This window comes from Petromyzon marinus, chromosome 41, assembly GCF_048934315.1.
Source record: "Petromyzon marinus isolate PM22_M1 ecotype Great Lakes invasive population chromosome 41, UKy_Petmar_22M1.pri1.0, whole genome shotgun sequence".
Lineage (NCBI taxonomy): Eukaryota > Metazoa > Chordata > Hyperoartia > Petromyzontiformes > Petromyzontidae > Petromyzon > Petromyzon marinus.
Window position 1 is genome coordinate 11820437 of NC_133707.1, and position 19508 is coordinate 11839944.

The 19508-nt window shown below is 50.5% G+C and overlaps 1 protein-coding gene across 1 annotated transcript in view; it reads right to left on the reverse strand.

Moving 5' to 3' along the window:
* Nucleotides 1-9472: 9472 nt before the first annotated feature.
* The window catches only part of CXCL14 (C-X-C motif chemokine ligand 14), a 34078-nt gene continuing 24042 nt past the window's right edge, over nt 9473-19508 (reverse strand). The window contains exon 4 of the mRNA XM_032969176.2: nt 9473-10547. Within this exon, the coding sequence (XP_032825067.1) occupies nt 10523-10547 (25 nt within the window). The 3' untranslated portion in view covers nt 9473-10522. The remainder of the gene's footprint in view (nt 10548-19508) is intronic.

Genomic DNA, 19508 nt, shown 5'->3' on the forward strand with positions numbered 1-19508 from the left:
AATAATAATCACCATGTATCAATGGTGTGTATGAATAATCACACTGTGTGTGTGTCAATAATAATCACAATGTATCTATAATCAATTGTGTGTATGAATAATCACACTGCCAATAATCACACCGTGTGTCAATCACACCGCGTGTGTGTAAAAAATCTGTGTCCGTCTGCTACAGCAGAGGTGTATTAGGGGCCGTCCATAAATGACGTCACGCGATTTCGGACGATTTTCGACCCCCCCCCCCTCGTCACACGGCGTCACAAAAAGTCAGACCCCCCTCATGACGTCACAAAGCTTTGCCCCCCCCCCCCCCCAAATAAAACGTGCTTAAAATCGCTTTAAACTATTGTCATTGCAGTGCGTATTTAATGTGGCGCTGCACTCTGATGTAGGAGAAAACATTTATTGAAAAGTCTATTTAATTAAGTAGAACGTGTTGTCTATATTTAAAGTTGCGCATTTTGATGTGACGTCACATTTCTCAAACTCCCCCCCCCCCTCGTCACAAATGTCTGACTCCCCCCCCAGGTGCGTGACGTCATTTATGGACGGCCCCTAAGTAATGTCAATGGGACCTCCGTCTCTGCTTTATTTACCTGGTCAAAGCCTATGATACGATCATAAGCCTCTTTAAACTGTTATTTTGCTTACCTTTATTTAATTTGCACTCATATTTCCTTGTTGTATTCATCGTTGTTGTAACTTTCTGACCCGCCCCTCCTGGACTTGTGTGAAACAAGCTTTATAGCTCATCAGATTCCTCCATGATTAATATAACTATTATGATTCAGTAGGCCAGGGCTATTATTCGTGTTTTTTGGGATTCCTGACTCTGCTCACAATCATTAAGGACCTTCATGGTGGTTGGCAGGCTCGGGTAAAAAGCTACGTGGCCGGGAATCCCCATTCACCTTGGGGTGCGACAGGGATGACCTCTGGCTCCCCATTATTTAACGTCTTTTTCTACCACGTAGTTCGTAAAGCTTTCCATGGCTGTACCAGAGGAACTGTTATCTGCTACATATAGAATTGGACGCTGATCGATACACGGGTTCGATCAAGGGATTGCTACCTATTGGTCAACGATATTATGTACTGTATGCTGATGATCTGGTATCTTAGAGGAGTTGTAGATTCTGCTGCTGAACCTGGAGCGTGCCACGAAGAGGGAGGTAGGGCCTTACCATAATTCCCACTAAAACGAATCGCCTGCCTGGGAAATGTTGCGTCATAAAAAAAAATCCACCCCATCACTGATGGGGCTGTTGTGCTTGGGCAACGTGGAATAATGACAGTGTGTGTGTCAATAATCACACTATCATTAATCGCAGTCTGAATTATCACACCCTGTATCAATCATAACAATGTGTCAACCACACCCTATGTTTGTGTGCCAATAATCACACTGTGTGTGTCAACAACAATGTGTGTGTGGCCTTAAACTGAAATACATGACAGGTGACGTTTCGGGCCTCGGCTCTTCTTCACAACACGTGTGTGGGAATGATCAACAAATCGATAGCCAAAGCTAAAGTCGAGTTCAATTAACGCATACACTGGATTTCATGACGGCTTCACCTGTTACTGAAGGAATTGTAATACAGGTGAGTACCTATGAGATTGTATTTTATTTGCATTGATGGGAATATTTAACCTCGCATAATCCATTGGGTTGGTGCAGTCCTGTGTGCTCGGGTGGGTGTGGTGGTGGAAGGCTTGGGGATGATGGGATGTACTACACAGTAAGTTTGAACTGTGGTTGGAATAAAGTGGTCACATCATATTTGTCAAGTACTTCATAAATAAGCAGACAGACACCTCCACAGATCTGTCCCTCCAAATAACTAAAGAATAAAAGTGATATTCTGTATTTGTCGTCCTTCCTATCAGGCACTAATGTGTTTATACCACCAGAGGTCAGGCAAGGACCATCCAACAAACTCGTGTCCTTGAGAGAACGCGTGGGCCGTCGAGACGACCCGAGAGCCTCATCCAGCAGTGGACTGATCATGGCGAACGATGAACCGCAGCAGAAGACCAAATGTCTCATTCACAAGCACAGCGAGGTCAATTCACGTGACGCAGTGAGATGGTGGTTTCAGCAGCGTACCCCGAGGGATGGCAACGTCGGCGAGAGGCCTTCAGCAGTGGATAGACATTTGCTGATGACATTACTGTCATGATGAGGCCCTGCAAGTGTCAAAGCAGCCTCTTGTCGTGGTATGAGCGACTGAGATGTGTGTGCTTGTGTATGTATGTACGTGTAGTGTCGTGCGTCTCTTCTTCGTTCTCGCTCGAGGCGTGTGTGTGCGTGCGGGTGGCGTGCGTCGCACACACACTCAGTCGGGGTAGTCGCAGGAGGCACCGTCCTCCCCTTTTAGTGTTGTTGTCGGGTGCACGCCACCAACTCGGGCCTCCTCTCTCTCACGACCACGCTGCAGCACGACCCGTCCCAGACACGACCCTGTCCGCGTTGCACCGATGGCGTCGACCGGGACAGCCAACAACTGTCCGGCCACGCAATGATCGGGCGAAGGCGGCAGCGACGAATGCGGCGACTACGAGGGCGTTGACGAGACGAGTCCACTCCCAGAACCTGCAGCCCGGAGCTCTCGCTCTCCGCTCCTTTTATTCCCCTCGGCGCGGCTTGGCTCCGCCCTAGCCGCGCCTCCCTTCTCGAACCCACCAGAGGGTTCCAGGGGCTTCCCCACGAGGTCTACCGTGACCCTTGCCCCAGTTTCTCCGCCCTGCCGGCACACACACAGCCGTGTATGTCCTCAACGGCGTGTGTACAGCTGCAGTTGCAGCTGCTGTACAACAGTCAGCGCTATGTCACAACATCCGTGTGAGTGTTCCAGTGAGCTCCTCCGGCAGGCAAGGATGCATTGGCTGGGTCACGTAGCCCGCATTCTCAGCCACCGCATGCCCAATCAGCTTTTGTTAGAGGGGGCTAAACGGGCGCGGCATGGGCTAGAGAAGAGATTAACTGATGTGGTACAGAAGTATGTGGAGCTGAGTGGCCTTGCCGAAGACTGGTTGGTATCACCGGTGTGAAGATCACCCTCTGTTGAGGAGGAGGAGGCTCGTGAAGGACGCTACTGAGCAGTTGGAGGCAGTCGCCCTCCGGCAACAACGGAGGGCAAGGTGGAGCGAGGCTAAAAAAAAACAGCTCAGAGCACCGGGCGGCTAAAACGCAGCAAGGAGATATAGTGGGGAGCACAGGTGCTGCATCTGCCAGTCTTCTCAGTCAGTCAACTTGTGACACCTGGGTCTGTTGCGTAACCTGCCAGCAGTGAGCCTTCGACACCTCATGTGATCGCTTCAAGGTGCACCGAGCCTGGTACAAGCGCAGTGGTGACGTCACCACAAATTAGATGTGTGTGTGTTGTGGTGTGTGGTTGCTCGCCAAAAGTTGTTTAAAAGTCCTATTCGGTCCTCGGTGGTGGAGACGGTTCTCCAGCTCTGTAGCGAACTCGCCCCTGTCATTTGACTCGGATAAGAGTTAAAGCTGTGTTCAGAGTTCACGTTTGAGGTCAAGTTTTATTTTTTCAACCGTTTGCAAGAGTGACCTGTATGTGTGTTGAACTTATTTTGCACCGTACGTAGCCAACCGTGCTAAGCGGAGATGCGGGAGAAGGACAACACACTAAACACAAAATGCAATAATATTTAGATGATTTAAAAGTGCATAGTTCCAGTGGTTTCATAATATCAGAAGGAAGCGCGTTCCAGACGGCCACAGAAGCGCATCTGAGTGCGATGCAGTGACCGACCTGGAGTCACCAAAGTGACCAAAATTACAACGAAATAAAGTTGCAGCAATTCAGTGAATAGAAATCAGGGCACAAACCACCGTGTCATAATTACATGAGAAATGTAAAATATTGCACGAACATTAATCAATGTTAAATCATTAACTCCCCGTAGCGCGAGTCGGCTCGGGCAGATTATTTTTTGGACTGATCACAGGGCAATTACAATATAGGTTACAGAAAGATTGAACAGCACTGTGAAGGTGAAGATTGGTGGATCACACAGATGTTGTGAAATCTCTTCCCGTGGGTGTCGTGGACGACCTTACCGATCTCGTCTCGGAGCATAAACCATCACGCGACCTCTGGTCATCCTCGCAGCCGGTTTTGGCTAGCCATTGCACAAAGACGGTCACTGCATCGCGCGCGTTGAGATGCGCTTCTGCGGCCGTCTGGAACGCTCTTCCTTCCGATATTAGGAACAATGCACGTATAAATCTAGATTGAATTTTTTTTGTTAGAACTACCTTTTGTGTTTAGTTTGTTGTCCTTCCCCCGCACCTCCGATTCGCACGGTAGGCTATGTACGGTGTGAAAGAAGTTCAACATAGATACACACATACCTTGTATGTATGTACACACATACCGTTGTGTTTCGCATGGCCTCGGTCTCCACAAAGACAACGACTCCCCATGTAGGCATTAGACTCAAGGCCGTCCATAGGGGGTGCGGGGCCCGGGGCAAATGCCACCGTGTGGGCCCCTCTACCTCTTCAAGCGGAACGGGAAGTATTACATCTAACACCGTGACGTCGAAGCGCGCCCCCCCCCCCCAAAACAAAACCGCGGGGCCCAGGCAGTCGCCCCGATTCGCCATGTCCTAGGGACGGCTCTGGCCTTAACAGACTTTTTGGGCAAGTGCTGTTCGCGAACATCCAATGAAGGCCGACATGGCAGACGAGGGGCTGGGTGGTCATCACCACGCCCGGTCACCTTTGTCTCCCCAGTGGCGATGTTGACACACCGCAGCAGGTACAGTACACATTTGAGGCTGAGTCGACCTAGGGGAGACCCAGGACCGGTTTAGATGATCGGTCTGCGCACATACGCGCTCGTACGCGTCGCAGCAGAGTCAGCATGACAAGGCCACATACAATAAAAAAATTGCAGCTTGGATGAAACACAAAACCCATCAATTATACGCGAAAGGAGACGAGATAATCGCAGGAGAAACGTTTATTCAGGTGCTGTTGCCTGCCACCACTGTACAATTCTCGCGTTTTGCCAACCCAGCTCAGCTCTGAGACAATGGGGAAGCCGCCAACAAACCACCCAGGCAGAGGCGACCGCGGCCCCGTCTCGGTCTGTCAACGTCGGCACAGAGGCAGCGACTCAGTCAATTCCAAGAGCGGCGAGGTGGGGGTTACCACAGCCGACAGAGAAACAGCGACTGCGCGCGGCCTCGCCTCAACGTGACCCCTGGACAGCGGCTGCTGATAGAAAGAAAAATGACAGCTGACAGCCGCAGCCAGACGGGCCCCGGGCACAAACGGAATGCCATTAATTCGATTTTCCCAAGGGGAGCAGAAGGAACAGGTCAAGTTGCGTGGAGGTGACCGCTCCTGGGCAGAAACACCGAGCGCAGCGTTATGTAGCCACTGTGCAGACTCGTAGCGGACAGGCGGCCACAAGGGGCGAGATCTTTGACCTCTCTCGATGCTTGGACCGGGCCCTCTCTGGGCGCGAGCAATAACCGCGCGTCTCGCGGTGGTCATCACTCCGAGAGGTCGTGAAAACATCGTGAACCACCCGTGCCTTCTTCCTATTGGGTCTCAGCGTCTGCGCCAGGTTATTATTTTTGTTGTTGAATGCTGCTGTTGTTATATTTTAGTTTGGTTTGATTCTCATATCCGACGTGAAAATTGACACCAGATTCAGAACCGGGAGATTGAGTTTTATAAACCCGGGTTGTTTTTGAACCGTGCCGTGTGCGGTTATTAATAGTAATAATCTTGTGGTGAGCAGCTTCGTGATGACATTTGGTGAAAATACGGCTTACGTCTGGGAGGAAACATGTCCCGAGTCTTACTTACTTACTCCTCTTCACCCCCGATGGGATATATGGCTACAATGAGCTCTCTCCATCTGTGCTTGTCTTTGGCTCCATGCCGTGCCTCACCCCACGTGAGGTTCACCTGATCAAGATCTTCAGGGACGGTTCTTCTGCAGGTGCTTTTTGGCCTCCATCGGTTTTCTTTTGCCCAGAGGCGTCCATCTCAGGGCAATGCTAGGGACGCGGTTCTGTTCAATTCTTAGGACATGGCCCCTATAGCCATTGCAGTCTTCGCTGTTTTATCTCCTTGGTGATGTTTCCGATTTCGTGTCCTTAAGTACAATTCATGATTGTAAAAAAAATTGTTTGCGCCCCGAGTCTGGGATCGGATGACTCTCCAGAGCAGAGAATCGGCAACTTTTCAAAGAAGAAGAAGAGCCACTTTTTTGCTTTTGTCTTTGACCAAAATAGTTCGAGAGCCGCATCGCACGCACAGCTAATTGTACACAAACACAGCAGTGGGTATACACACAGGTGACAAACACATTCTGACTTAAATAAACAAAATATGTGATGGAATAAACTGCGTCTGTTTATTTTTTAAATCTCCCGTAGTTATTCTTTAACAACACAGTTTTACTGTTGTACACGTTGTTGTTACCACGACATTCCCTGACACATTTACTCAATTATCTTTACGATCAATCATGTTTAAGATTTACGGGTTTAAAAAAAATGGCTGCCCCAAAGAGTCACAAGGGGGCAGCCAAAGAGCCGCAAGGGGGCAGCCAAAGAGCCGCAAGGGGGCAGCCAAAGAGTCACAAGGGGGCAGCCAAAGAGTCGCAAGGGGGCAGCCAAAGAGTCACCGCATTCGGCTCCAGAGCTGCAGGTAGCCGAACCCTGCTCCAGAGTCTAGGCGGAGTAAAAACGCGGGCACTTTGCCTCCTAAATCCCCCCGGAGACTGGTAACGTTTTAATATCACCGGTAGATTGCTCCCTGCCTTCAGTACACGGGTGACGAGCAGGGCCGAACTGGACATTCGGCGTGTTTACGTGTGTGTCAGTGTTTCAGTGTGTGTACGCGTTAGCGTGCGGGGAGCGGTAGCGTAGTGGTGCGCGCACTACGCTACGAACCCCGCGACTCGAGTTTGATTTCCACTCATGGCCACACAAGTGACGATTATCTGAACCGGGCATGGGCCCCCCTAGGTCGACTCAGCCTTAAATAAGCACCTGGTGCGGCGTGTAAATATCACTACTGGTATTCGCAAACAGCACTTTATCCAACAGTATGTTGAGGCTATAGGGGTATTTTTGGATTTTTGTGTCAGTGTGCGTGTCTGGGGAACGGTAGTGCAGCGGTTAGCATGCTGCGTTACGAACCCAGGGCGACCCGAGTTCGATTCTAGCTCATGATCAACACCAGTGGCGAATTTGTGAACCGGTCCAGAGGCTCTCCAAGGAAGACTCAGCCTCAAATGAGTACCTGGGGCGCTGTGTAAACATCGCCACGTGAGAGACAAAGGTGGCCAGGCGTGGTGCTAGCGACACACCTCCTCTTGCGCGGTGGTGATAACTTCTGCTATGTTGGTGGTGAAGTGACTTTTTCATCACAAAAGCGCAGTATAACACTATGGTTAAGAACGCCTATCACCTTTATTTTGGCTGAAAAATTGGAGATCAAGACAAGATGTGGGCCCCACACATATGCCGCAACACTTGTGCAACACATCTTCGCCAGTGGTTGAACAGGAAAATAAAATATACACCTTTTGCAGTGCCAATGATTTGGAGAGAGCCAACAGATCATATCAGCAATTGTTACTTCTGCATGGCACCTCCAGATGGGGAACGTGTGTCAAAGAAGAAAAAGTGGACTGTGCATTATCCAAACATTCCATCAGCTATACGCCCAGTACCCCACAGAAGACTTCCGGTTCCTGATTCACCAGAATCACTCACTTGAGTCAGACGAGGAAGAGGATGCAACTTCTGGTCCTGAACCATCAAGGTCACATGACCCAGATTTTCTCCCATCCTCCTCCTCTGAACCACACCTCATAACACAAGGTGAACTGAAAGACCTTGTCAGGGATTTGGAACTACCTAAAAGTAAGGCAGAGCTGTTGGGCTCCAGACTGCAGCAATGACTGTCGAAAGGATCTTGTCCCATTCTTCTTAATGGAAGGTGATCTTGATGCCTGCAACAACATCGATGGTGTGATGGCAGCCCTCAACATCGTTCATGATCCAGATGAGTGGAGACTGTTCATTGCTTCATCGAAGATGAGTCTTAAAGCTGTTTTGCTGCATAATGGCAATGTTTTGCTATCAATTCCAGTTGGTCATGCAGTCCATATGACGGAAACCTATGACAACATGAAACAACTTTTGAGGTGCATAAACTATGACCAACATCAAGTGGCAGCTTTGTGGCGATTTGAAGATTGTTGCTCTCTTGCTTGGTCTGCAGACTGGATACACAAAGTACTGATGTTTTATACTCTTTGGTTCTATTCGGTAAAGTCACGTAGGTAAAAAAATAAAACAACAAAAATCACGACGTTTCGGCCACAAAACAAGCGGCCTTCATCAGGTGATGCGACCTTCATCACCTGATGAAGGCCGCTTGTTTTGTGGCCGAAACGTCGTGATTTTTGTTGTTTTCTTTTTTTTTACCTACGTGACTTTACCGAATAGAACCAAAGAGTATGGATTCTTGCAGACACGAAAGCTTCAAATCTAGTACTGATGTTTTCTCTGCGAATGGAATAGTCGCGCGAGAGATTCCCACTACATCAAGACAGATTGGCCACTCCGACAGTCATTGGAGCCTGGGAGGAAAAATGTTCAGCATCCACCACTTCTTGAATCAAGGAAGATTCTGTTACCACCCTTACACATCAAGCTGGGTCTGATGAAGAACTTTATCAAAGCCATGGACAAACCACAAGCAGCGTTCAAGTACCTCCGTGGAAAATTTCCAAGGTTAAGTGAAGCTAAGATGAAGGAAGGTGTCTTTGTTGGTCCTCAGATTCGTGTTCTTCTTCGAAATTATGCATTTTACAGTGCACTTATGGCAAGGAAAAGACGGCATGGAAAGTCTTCCAGTTAACTGTCAACACATTTTATCGCAAACAACAAAGAAGACTACAGGGAGTTGGAGGAAAACCTCCTCAAGGCATACAAAAGCCTTTGGTTGCAACATGTCACCAAAGATACATTTTTTACAATCTCATCTAGATTTTTCCCACCAAACTGCAGAGCAGTGAGCGACGAGTATGACGAGCGATTTCACCGGGGCATTGCAACAATGGAGAAACGCTATCAGGGCAAATGGAGCCCATCAATGCTTGCAGACTATTGCTGGACAGTGACAAGAGATGCTCCATTTAATCAATACAAGAGACACGCCAAGAAACGCCGAGTAGACACTGAATAAGGACTAAACTACGTACTTATATAAACATAATAGTTTTTGTCTTTTGTTTCATAATACATTTTATTTATAACCCTTTTGCTGATTTTAAAGTGTTACATGAACAGGACAGGTGACACGTTATCATGTAAAGCAACCATAAACACGTGAAAAGGTTTACAATTTATGAGTAAAACACTATCTACACAATATACAAGACGTAAAATGTAAAAACTTAAATATCCTGTGAACAGAGCCAATCAGTTGTTTTAATTGTCATATTTGAATACAGCACATCAACATCCATAATAAACAGCATATTTCATCTCTGAAGCAGACGACGTCTAAACATTTGTAGACCAGTGAATTATATTATTTGTGGCCAGGTCGCTTCTGAAAAAGAGCTAGATAGCTCAGTGGGCTTTACTTGGTAAAATAATAAGTGTCGTAGTTTAGTGCCGTGCTGGTCTTCGTAGGTGCTCCATAACAGCACTTGCCCCAACATTATGTTAAGGCTATACGGGGGATCTTTCTCTTATCTGTGTCTGTGCATCAATGTGTGTGTATTTTTTTCTGCTTTTGTGTCAGTGTGTGCGTGCGTATCGGCGTGTTGCTAATCTATGTGTGTGACAGTATGTGTGTGTATAATTAATTTGACTTAATCGCCACAAACAAACCCCGGCAGTATTGATGCGCAGAGGAAATCGTTCCTCTGTTTAAATGACGTTTTGAGCATTCTGTGTGCAAGCCAATTGATGCGAACACACACAATGACCTGTTGTCAGATCGGGCCCGCACCCCCTCGGCCAGGCGAAGGCTCTGCGCGCACAACACTCGGCCGATGCGATTCTTAAATAATGCAGCAAATATGAATAATGAATAGACCCACACAGACAGTTTTAATATATACTGCATACAAAGCAATACAATGTGTTTACATTACGTGTGCATATATCAAAAACATTAAAAACACACAAAGAACGATTTTGTGGAGGGGACAACGAAGCCCGGAGTAAGGAAAGTGTAAAAGGCGATTGTTAGCTACTTCCAGCAACGCAAATAAAATACCCCTACAGACATAATGGTTCGACCCAACGCCAAGCGAGCTCGCGTCGGTGCTCAACACGGGACTCGGGACACCTTGCGGAGTTGTGGTCCGTTCCATTGTCACGGAGGGTACATTTTGTTAACTCTCCGGCCGTGTGCCCCGTCGTATCTCTTCTCTACCGACAGCGAGGGGCCGAGCGAGCCCCGAGCCGTCGTTCATTCGTGAGCACCCGCCCCAGCCGGCTGGCTCGCTCACTGGTAGTACATCTTGTGTGTCCTGCGGGCACAAAGGTGAGCAGAGCAGGCATTGAAGGAAGAGTCGCACGGAATGGCAGCAGGCTTGTCCCTGTGTTTTAAAGCAAAAGTCGGGGGTGCGTCTTACAATCCGGTGATAAGATCGGTTATCTAGCAGTGGCCGATATCATGCCTGGCCCACACTATTGATACGATCGGTTATCGAGCAGTGGCCAATATAAAAGATTGGTCCACACGATTGACACGATCGTCCCTGCACAGATTTGATTCAATTGTCCCGTCGCTCCCGCGGTGAATAGCGGCTCTGCCACTCCGTGGTCAAGTCTCGACCACCATCGTGACGACGCGTTCTGCTCGACCGCGCTCTTTCCCTGCGAGTGCACGAAAGTTTTCAAGCGTATCGCCATGAAAGGATTTCACACGCAAAACCAGGACCGCTGAACGCATCCCGGGTTGGGCGGGGGGGGGGGTACAAAGTTTCCCCGCAAGAGCGCCGCGCCAATCCCGCATTGCCAGCTGTCGGCCACACACAAAAATGCGCAGTCCACGAGTTTCTCGGGCAGGGAGGTGAATTGTTCGTGACATAGTCGACGGCGGCGACCCAGAAACCCCCAGAATGGCGCTCGCATAATCCAGAGAGCCGGCAGTGAAGACCGTGCACGGCGTGGAGCGACAGACGACGTCCAGCGTCGATGCGCACCACCGAGGGCACGCGGCGCGAAATTCCCACCACCGGTTCAGGGCTGTGAACGGGAGGTGGGACACCGATGCCTCGATGCTCCATTCGACTTTTGTTGGGCCCGGTGGGCACGTCCACTGCGTCACGAACCGGTCCGACTCCCCCTAACCTCCTTAGACAGTAATCGCCGACACAGCCTCAGACAGACTACCTGCTCGTTACGAGCCAAGGCACTGCGAGTGCGACGTTTACAATGGCACGAACACGGAGACGCCCAGGAAAGCGTTTACCCGCCGAAGAGCAAAAACAAATAAACAAACACACAACAACCGACATTCACCACAAAGTGGCGGGACGTCACCATGGCGCTTGTGCCAGGCTATGTGCACGTTTAGGCCACGTGAATTATCAAACACCCGCTGGCAGGAGTTCATGAGGCAGACCCAGGTGCCACGGGTCGACTGACTGAGATCACTTGCCAATGCACCACCTGTGCCCCCTACTGTGTCAAACACAAATACATACGCACGACTGGTGGGTACTGATGACGCGACCGCCTGGAGAGGCAGCGATCGTACAAGAGACCGGTGACTGAACTGGTTGCCAAATGACGCAACGGCTTCATTCGTTTCGTGCGACGGAGCAATCGTCCCAACGGGATGCATCTCCTTTGGAAATCTGCTCAGTGGCTTCCTAAGATGCTGAGTGGAGGATTGAATCGCCTCGCGCAACAGACCTCAGTGTGCGGGTTGATTGTGGTACACGCTCCGCTGTCTGGGAGCCTGCGGCCACAGTCACACCCTGGGGGGTCAGGTCCCTCGTGATCTCATGCAACGCGGGCGGCAGCGTCTCCCCGCAGAGTTGCGGACGGGTGGCCGCGCGAGGCTTGGAGCGCGGCGAGAGTAGAGACGTAGGGGGTCAGTGGCGTAGTGACGACATTATCAGTGGCGTAGTGACCATGTGGTGCCGCTCTGCCAGTGCCGCGACTCCCCCTGGCCTCACGCTGAGCACACACATTGAGCACCCACATGCAGCGCACGCACGTAGTGTCCTGGCGGGGCATCGCCTGGCGCAACGGGTTTTCATCCGAAGGGTCCCTAGAAGGAAAGTCCCATGGTTTCCCGGTGCCAGGAAATTGGTCGATCCTCGCAGGACAGGTCACATTGCGGTGCCCATAAATTGGCTTAAAATTGTCTGGGCGCAGAAAGAAAAGGTTCACTGGGCCAACCACAATAAGTTATTTACGACATTGGGGGGAAGACTGAGGGTGGAATATTAAGCAAGGAGAGCATGAGGTCAGGAGAATCGCAGCGCCACTGCCGCCCCCATCTCGGCCCCCATACCGAATACACACTCGCAGGGTGTGTGTTCACCAGCCAGATGCTCTTCCAGACAACGGGCAACGAGAGACAATAGGTGATCGGCGCCGCCAACATGGCATTCGACGGAGGACACGGTAACATGAGGACGGCGCAGGTAAGCGCACGATTGGCTGCGCGGTACGACGTCACCCCGAGCCTTTGAAGTTAAGGGAATAAAAAGAGTAGCTGGGGCCATTTTCGGACTCTGGGCCGCCAAGACCCGCTCCCTGCCGTCCTGCCTCCTCAAGCCGCTCGCAGCATCAGTGTGATGCCAGCGAGTGCTGTTACGAGGCAGTGATAGGTAAAGTTTTCTCTCGTCCTTATCCCTCCGAAGGACGAGCTTAGAGGTACGTGATAGGACGTGTGAGTGACTGAGCACTTAGGCAGCGGTAGGCTAGGCTCTTCTCGCGAAATATTCCCCAAGGAGTGTGTATTTGCGCCGCGAATAAAAGTTAGCACAAAGCATCGGTGTGGTGTCTGTGATTCCTGTGTGGAGCGGCTGCGTGAGCGCGCGTTGAGATAATCGCTCACAAGTGTGGGTGCCAGTGTGCCGCTGCGGACTGCATTAACAATAGCTGCGGTGTGCACGGACGCTCGTTGAGATAATCGCTCGCAAGTGCAGGCGCTAGCGTGCCGCTGTCCGCCGCGTCCGCGTGAGTGGTGGTGTGCGCGGGAGAGTGAATGCGTAGCCGCAGCGTGTGCGCGCGTGCTGGGAGATAATCGCCCGCAGGTGCGAACGCGGTCGCAGCCCTGCGTTAGCGTTGGCTGTGGTGTACACGGGCGAGTGTGGGTTAACTCCATGCCGCGGTGAGCCAGCAGTGTAGCTGTGCCCCTCAGAGAGGGCGCTAGCACGGGGGGGCCGATCACCCGGTCGGCGGGGGTCCCGTGGGAGCCGATCGATGCGGTGGAGGAGGGAGTGGAAGGGGCGGACGTCGCGCCCCACCTGCCCAGCGAGGGCAGTGGGGTGGACGTCGGCCCCCACAACCACAGCACCAGTGGCGTAGTAGCTACATCATCACCTCAGGGGGTGCAGCAATCGGTCAGGCGGGGCCCCCCAATATTTAATTATCTCGCACGGTCCTAATGAGGTCGTTACGCTCACGGTCTTGGACATTTAACGCTGTAGGGGTGCTCCGTCTTCGCAAAATGCAGTCACGACAGCTCCTTAGTACCTCTTTGCAATGTTATGTTAATGCTCTAATTAAATGAAAATAAAACATGGAACGACAATGAAAGCATTTTCATCACAAAAATAAACCGCGTTTTAAATAAGCGTTTTGTTCTTTTACACTGTTGTTGAAGACATATCTCATGGTGGCTGTCAAAGGGGGCCCCAACTCGTAGCGAGAGCCACCAGCCGGGGCCAAGGCACCCCCTGCCTGCCCAACGCTCTTTACGCAGCATGGCTGTTGCTGCGGCTGCTTCCAGTGCGGCCTCGTTTTGCTCTCCTCTTAAGATTCTCAGACAGTGACGAAGCCACTCGGTTTGTTTGTATTGGGGTTTTTTTTCTTCCTCCATTGGCTGAAACGAGACGGCTGAGACTACGAGCCGGATCAGTGAGGCTGCCAATGCACTGCACATTTCACCCTGCTCGCTCCACTCATCTCATTCCACTCATCTCACTCCACTCATCCCACCACATTCCTCATCACATTTCACTCATCTTACTCCACTCCTTATCTCACTCCACTCCTCTTCTCATTCCACTCATCTTACTCCACTCATCTCACCACATTCCTCATCTCATTACACTCATCTTACTCCACTCATCTCACCCCGTTTCTCATCTCATTCCACTCATCTCACTCCACTCCTCATACCATTCCACTCATCTCGCTCCACTCATCTCCATGCATCTCAAATTGGGTTCTCAAGTGGAGAGAGTTGATGGTCTCAGGTATCAACCCGGTCAACAGTGAGTGCACATGCAATGTTGCATCGCCAAGCCGCGAGGATGAATGCCTAAACAGCCAGACTTGTTAGGAAGTCAGATGGCTTTGGGTGGGCCGGTGACGCAGTGGTTAACACACTGCGCTACACAAACACGAGTTTGATTCCTACCCACGGCCAATATCAGCATTGGGCCCTATCTTAACCGGTTCCGGGTCCCCTCGTTCACCAATCCACACTGACATGCATGGTGAGGTATGGTCCAACTTCCATCTGCATTAGGATGGAAGGGGGGAGGGTAAATGTTTCATCCAGCAGTGGATTATAAAGGGATGGCAGAGCACACAAGAGTGTGAATTAGAGCGTGTGATTTGGATGAGAGACGGTGATTGAAGTGAGGGGGGAATGAAAGATCTCAGTGGCATCTTCATCATTATCATCATCATCATCTTCTTCTTCTTCCTCATCTCCTCTATCCTCTTTGGTTCTTTTGGTAAAGTCACGTAGGTGTAAAAATAAAATAAAACCAAAAATAACATACCACGACGTTTCGATCGCAACACAAGCGGTCATCCTCAGGCGAAAAAAACAATCCAGCAGTGGAACTGTTGAACCAGCGAGAGAGCAGCTACAACAAGGCTATATATGTGGCGATGGGCAAGCAAGCGGAGTCTCAGCTTGAATGGAATTCCATCCCCGGACACAAGCACGTCAGTTGTGTTAATGGGGGAGATTAGGGAGAGATTAGGGATATTGATTCGCATTAAATTAACGTCTGTCGCTGCGTAAGAGTATCATCCCCGCATATGTGCACAACAGCAGTGTTAATGAGAGATTAGCACTATGTTGATGGGAAAGATTAGGCAGGGAGATTAGGGGGATTAGTAAGTTAATGTCAAATCTATGTGTAACACAAGCCGCGGCACTGCCAACTGCACTGTGAGACAAGCGTGTCCACGCAAGAGAACCACCGCAACGGTGGTCGCGCCAGTGAGACACAAAGCCCATCACACAGCCAGAACCATCGATACATCGAGGTTAAGGAAGCAGAGGTGGCCATGCTAGTCAGACCCAAGCCCGTTAATGGAGGCACCTAACAGGGCAATGCAACTCAGAGAGTCGCAGATAACAGCCAAACGGCAGGGAAGAATGGAAGCACCACAGCAAGTTACGACTTTGCTTGGTTAATAACGTCCTTCCAATGATTGCTCAGCTTATACCCATCTTCTCGGTTGAAATTGCCTCTGTGTTTATATATCTGGATGGCTTCATCGACAAATCTTTAATGGTAGCCCGAAGGTTTGCAGAGTACCTTGGTCTCGGAAAAAACAATATCGTGCGAGCCCACTGCCTTATAACAATGATCAGCCACAACAGATATATTGGTTCTGCCATGTCATTTCGTTTCCCCAATGTAAATTCTGCTGCAGACACAACTTAGTTTGTAGACACCAGGGAATTGCATATCAGGAATCACATCCTTTACAGATGGGATCAAATCACGGATTTTGTGTACTGTATTGAATCGGACCTGGATCTTGTGTTTGTTTAAGATTTTGGAAATCTTTTTGGTAACACCTGCTATGTATGGCAAGGTGATAGTTTTGATTGGGTCCTCAGATGGTTGTCTCCCCATGGTTGGGGCTACAGTTTTGCGGATTGTGCAGTCTGAGTATCCATTCATCCTGAGGGCTTGGTCTACGTGCTCCAGTTCACTGGCTAGGTGGCACTGGTCGGAGATGCAGCGGTCCATATGGTGTAGTGTTTTGATGAGGGAGTTCTTCTAGGCCAGATGGTGGTGGGAGTCAGGCTTTAGATAGGAATCCGTGTGGGTGTTTTTCCTGTAGATGGAATGTCCCAACGAGCCATCAGGCCTCTTCTCGATCAAAACATCCAGGAATGGTAGCTTTCCATCATTTTCCACTTCCATGGTTAATTTGATGGATGGGTGTATGGAATTGATGTGGTTGAAAAACTGGTTCAGTGTTGGCTGGCCACGTGGCCAGATGACGAAAGTGTAATATACGTATCTCTTCCACAGGGAAGGACGTAGCGTGGAAGTCAGGATGGCATTTGTTTCAAATTTATCCATGAAAACATTCGCTACCACTGGTGATAAGGGAGAACCCATAGGTGTACCTTCATTTTGTTTGTAGAATGTACCATTCCAGATGAAGTGTTGGTAAAGCAGTGCCTCACCAAAGTTGGTACATCAGGATTCAGTCCCTGTTGGACTAAGACTTCAATGATTGTTATGGTGTCAGGTACAGGTACCTTGGTGAACAGAGAGACTACATCGAAGCTGACAAGCAAATCATCTGGAGACAGTGAAATGTCCTTGGTTAGAGAAACGAAGTGAGCTGAATTAAGTACTGCTGAGGTGGTCTTGCCCGTGAATAGAAGCAGGGTCTCAGACAGAAATCGGGCCAGTTTGTAGGGAGGTGAGTTGATGGTAGAAACGATAGGATAGAGTGGAGTATCTTCCTTATGGATTTTTGGAAGACCATAAAATCTGGGTGGTCTAGCAGCCAAAGGTTTTAGAAAGAGCTGCTTGGTCGATTCGATTATAGAAGTCGAATCTTCCACCTGAGGACGACCGTTCATGTTGCGATCGAAATGTCGTGATATATTAATTTTTGTTTTATTTTATTTTTCTACCTACGTGACTTTACCGAAAGAACCAAAGAGTATAGATTCCTGCAGTCACGAAAACTTCAAAATAAGATCTCCTCTATCGTCCAGGGCCATTCCCGAGCACGACTGTAGAAGTCACTTGAGGACGAATCATCTGCCTCTGGACGCCACTCCCGATGAGACGGCACAAGTAATAAATACATAACCAGTGACACTGCACGGCATCTTCAACGCCGTACGGCATCTTCAGCATCTTCAACACCGCACGGCATCTTCAATGCCGTATGGCATCTTCAACGCCGCACGGCATCTTCGGCGCCTTCAACGCCGCACGGCGTCTTCAACGCCGCACGGCATCTTCAATGCCGCACAACATCTTCGGCATCTTCAATGCCGCACGGCATCTTTGGCATCTTCAACACTGCACGGCATCTTCAACACCAAACGGCGTCTTCAACACCACACGGCGTCTTCAACACCACATGGCGTCGTCGGCATCTTCAAAACCGCACGGCGTCTTCAACGCTGCATGGCATCTTCAATGCCGCAGGGCGTCTTCAACACCGCACGGCACCTTCGGCGTCTTCAACACCGCACGGCACCTTCGGCGTCTTCAACACCGCACGGCATCTTCGGCGTCTTCAACACCGCACGGCATCTTCGGCGTCTTCAACACTGCACGGCATCTTCAGCGTCTTCAACACTGCACGGCATCTTCAGCGTCTTCAACACTGCACGGCATCTTCGGCGTCTTCAACACCGCACGGCATCTCCGGCATCTTCAACACCGCACGGCATCTTCAGCGTCTTCAACACTGCACGGCATCTTCAGCGTCTTCAACACCGCACGGCATCTTCAGCGTCTTCAACACTGCACGGCATCTTCAGCGTCTTCAACACTGCACGGCATCTTCAGCGTCTTCAACACCGCACGGCATCTTCAGCGTCTTCAACACTGCACGGCATCTTCGGCATCTTCAACACCGCACGGCATCTTCAGCGTCTTCAACACTGCACGGCATCTTCGGCGTCTTCAACACCGCACGGCATCTTCAGCGTCTTCAACACTGCACGGCATCTCCGGCGTCTTCAACACCGCGCGGCATCTTCAGCGTCTTCAACACCGGACGGCATCTTCGGCGTCTTCAACGCCGCACGGCGTCTTCAACGCCGCACGGCATCTTCAATGCCGCACAACATCTTCGGCATCTTCAATGCCGCACGGCATCTTTGGCATCTTCAACACTGCACGGCATCTTCAACACCAAACGGCGTCTTCAACACCACACGGCGTCTTCAACACCACATGGCGTCGTCGGCATCTTCAACACCGCACGGCGTCTTCAACGCTGCATGGCATCTTCAATGCCGCAGGGCGTCTTCAACACCGCACGGCACCTTCGGCGTCTTCAACACCGCACGGCACCTTCGGCGTCTTCAACACCGCACGGCATCTTCGGCGTCTTCAACACCGCACGGCATCTTCAGCGTCTTCAACACTGCACGGCATCTTCAGCGTCTTCAACACTGCACGGCATCTTCAGCGTCTTCAACACTGCACGGCATCTTCGGCGTATTCAACACCGCACGGCATCTCCGGCGTCTTCAACACCGCACGGCATCTTCAGCGTCTTCAACACTGCACGGCATCTTCAGCGTCTTCAACACTGCACGGCATCTTCAGCGTCTTCAACACTGCACGGCATCTTCAGCGTCTTCAACACTGCACGGCATCTTCGGCATCTTCAACACCGCACGGCATCTTCAGCGTCTTCAATACCGCATGGCATCTTCAGCGTCTTCAACACTGCACGGCATCTTCGGCGTCTTCAACACCGCACGGCATCTTCAGCGTCTTCAACACCGCACGGCATCTCCGGCGTCTTCAACACCGCACGGCATCTTCAGCATCTTCAACACCGCACGGCATCTTCGGCGTCTTCAACACCGCACGGCATCTTCGGCGTCTTCAACACCGCACGGCATCTTCAGCGTCTTCAACACCGCACGACATCTCCGGCGTCTTCAACACTGCACGACATCTTCAGCGTCTTCAACACTGCATGGCATCTTCGGCGTCTTCAACGCCGCACGGCGTCTTCAACACCACACGGCGTCTACGGCGTCTTCAATGCCGCACGGCGTCTTCAGCGTCTTCAACACCACATGGCGTCTTCAATGCTGCATGGCGTCTTCAACACCACACGGCATCTTCGGCATCTTCAATGCCGCACGCCATCTTCGGCGTTTTCAACACCACACGGCATCTTCAACAGCACATGGCATCTTCGGCATCTTCAACACCACACAGCGTCTTCAATGCCGCATGGCATCTTCAACACCACACGGCATCTTCGGCATCTTCAACACCACACGGCATCTTCAACACCACATGGCATCTTCGGCGTCTTCAACACCA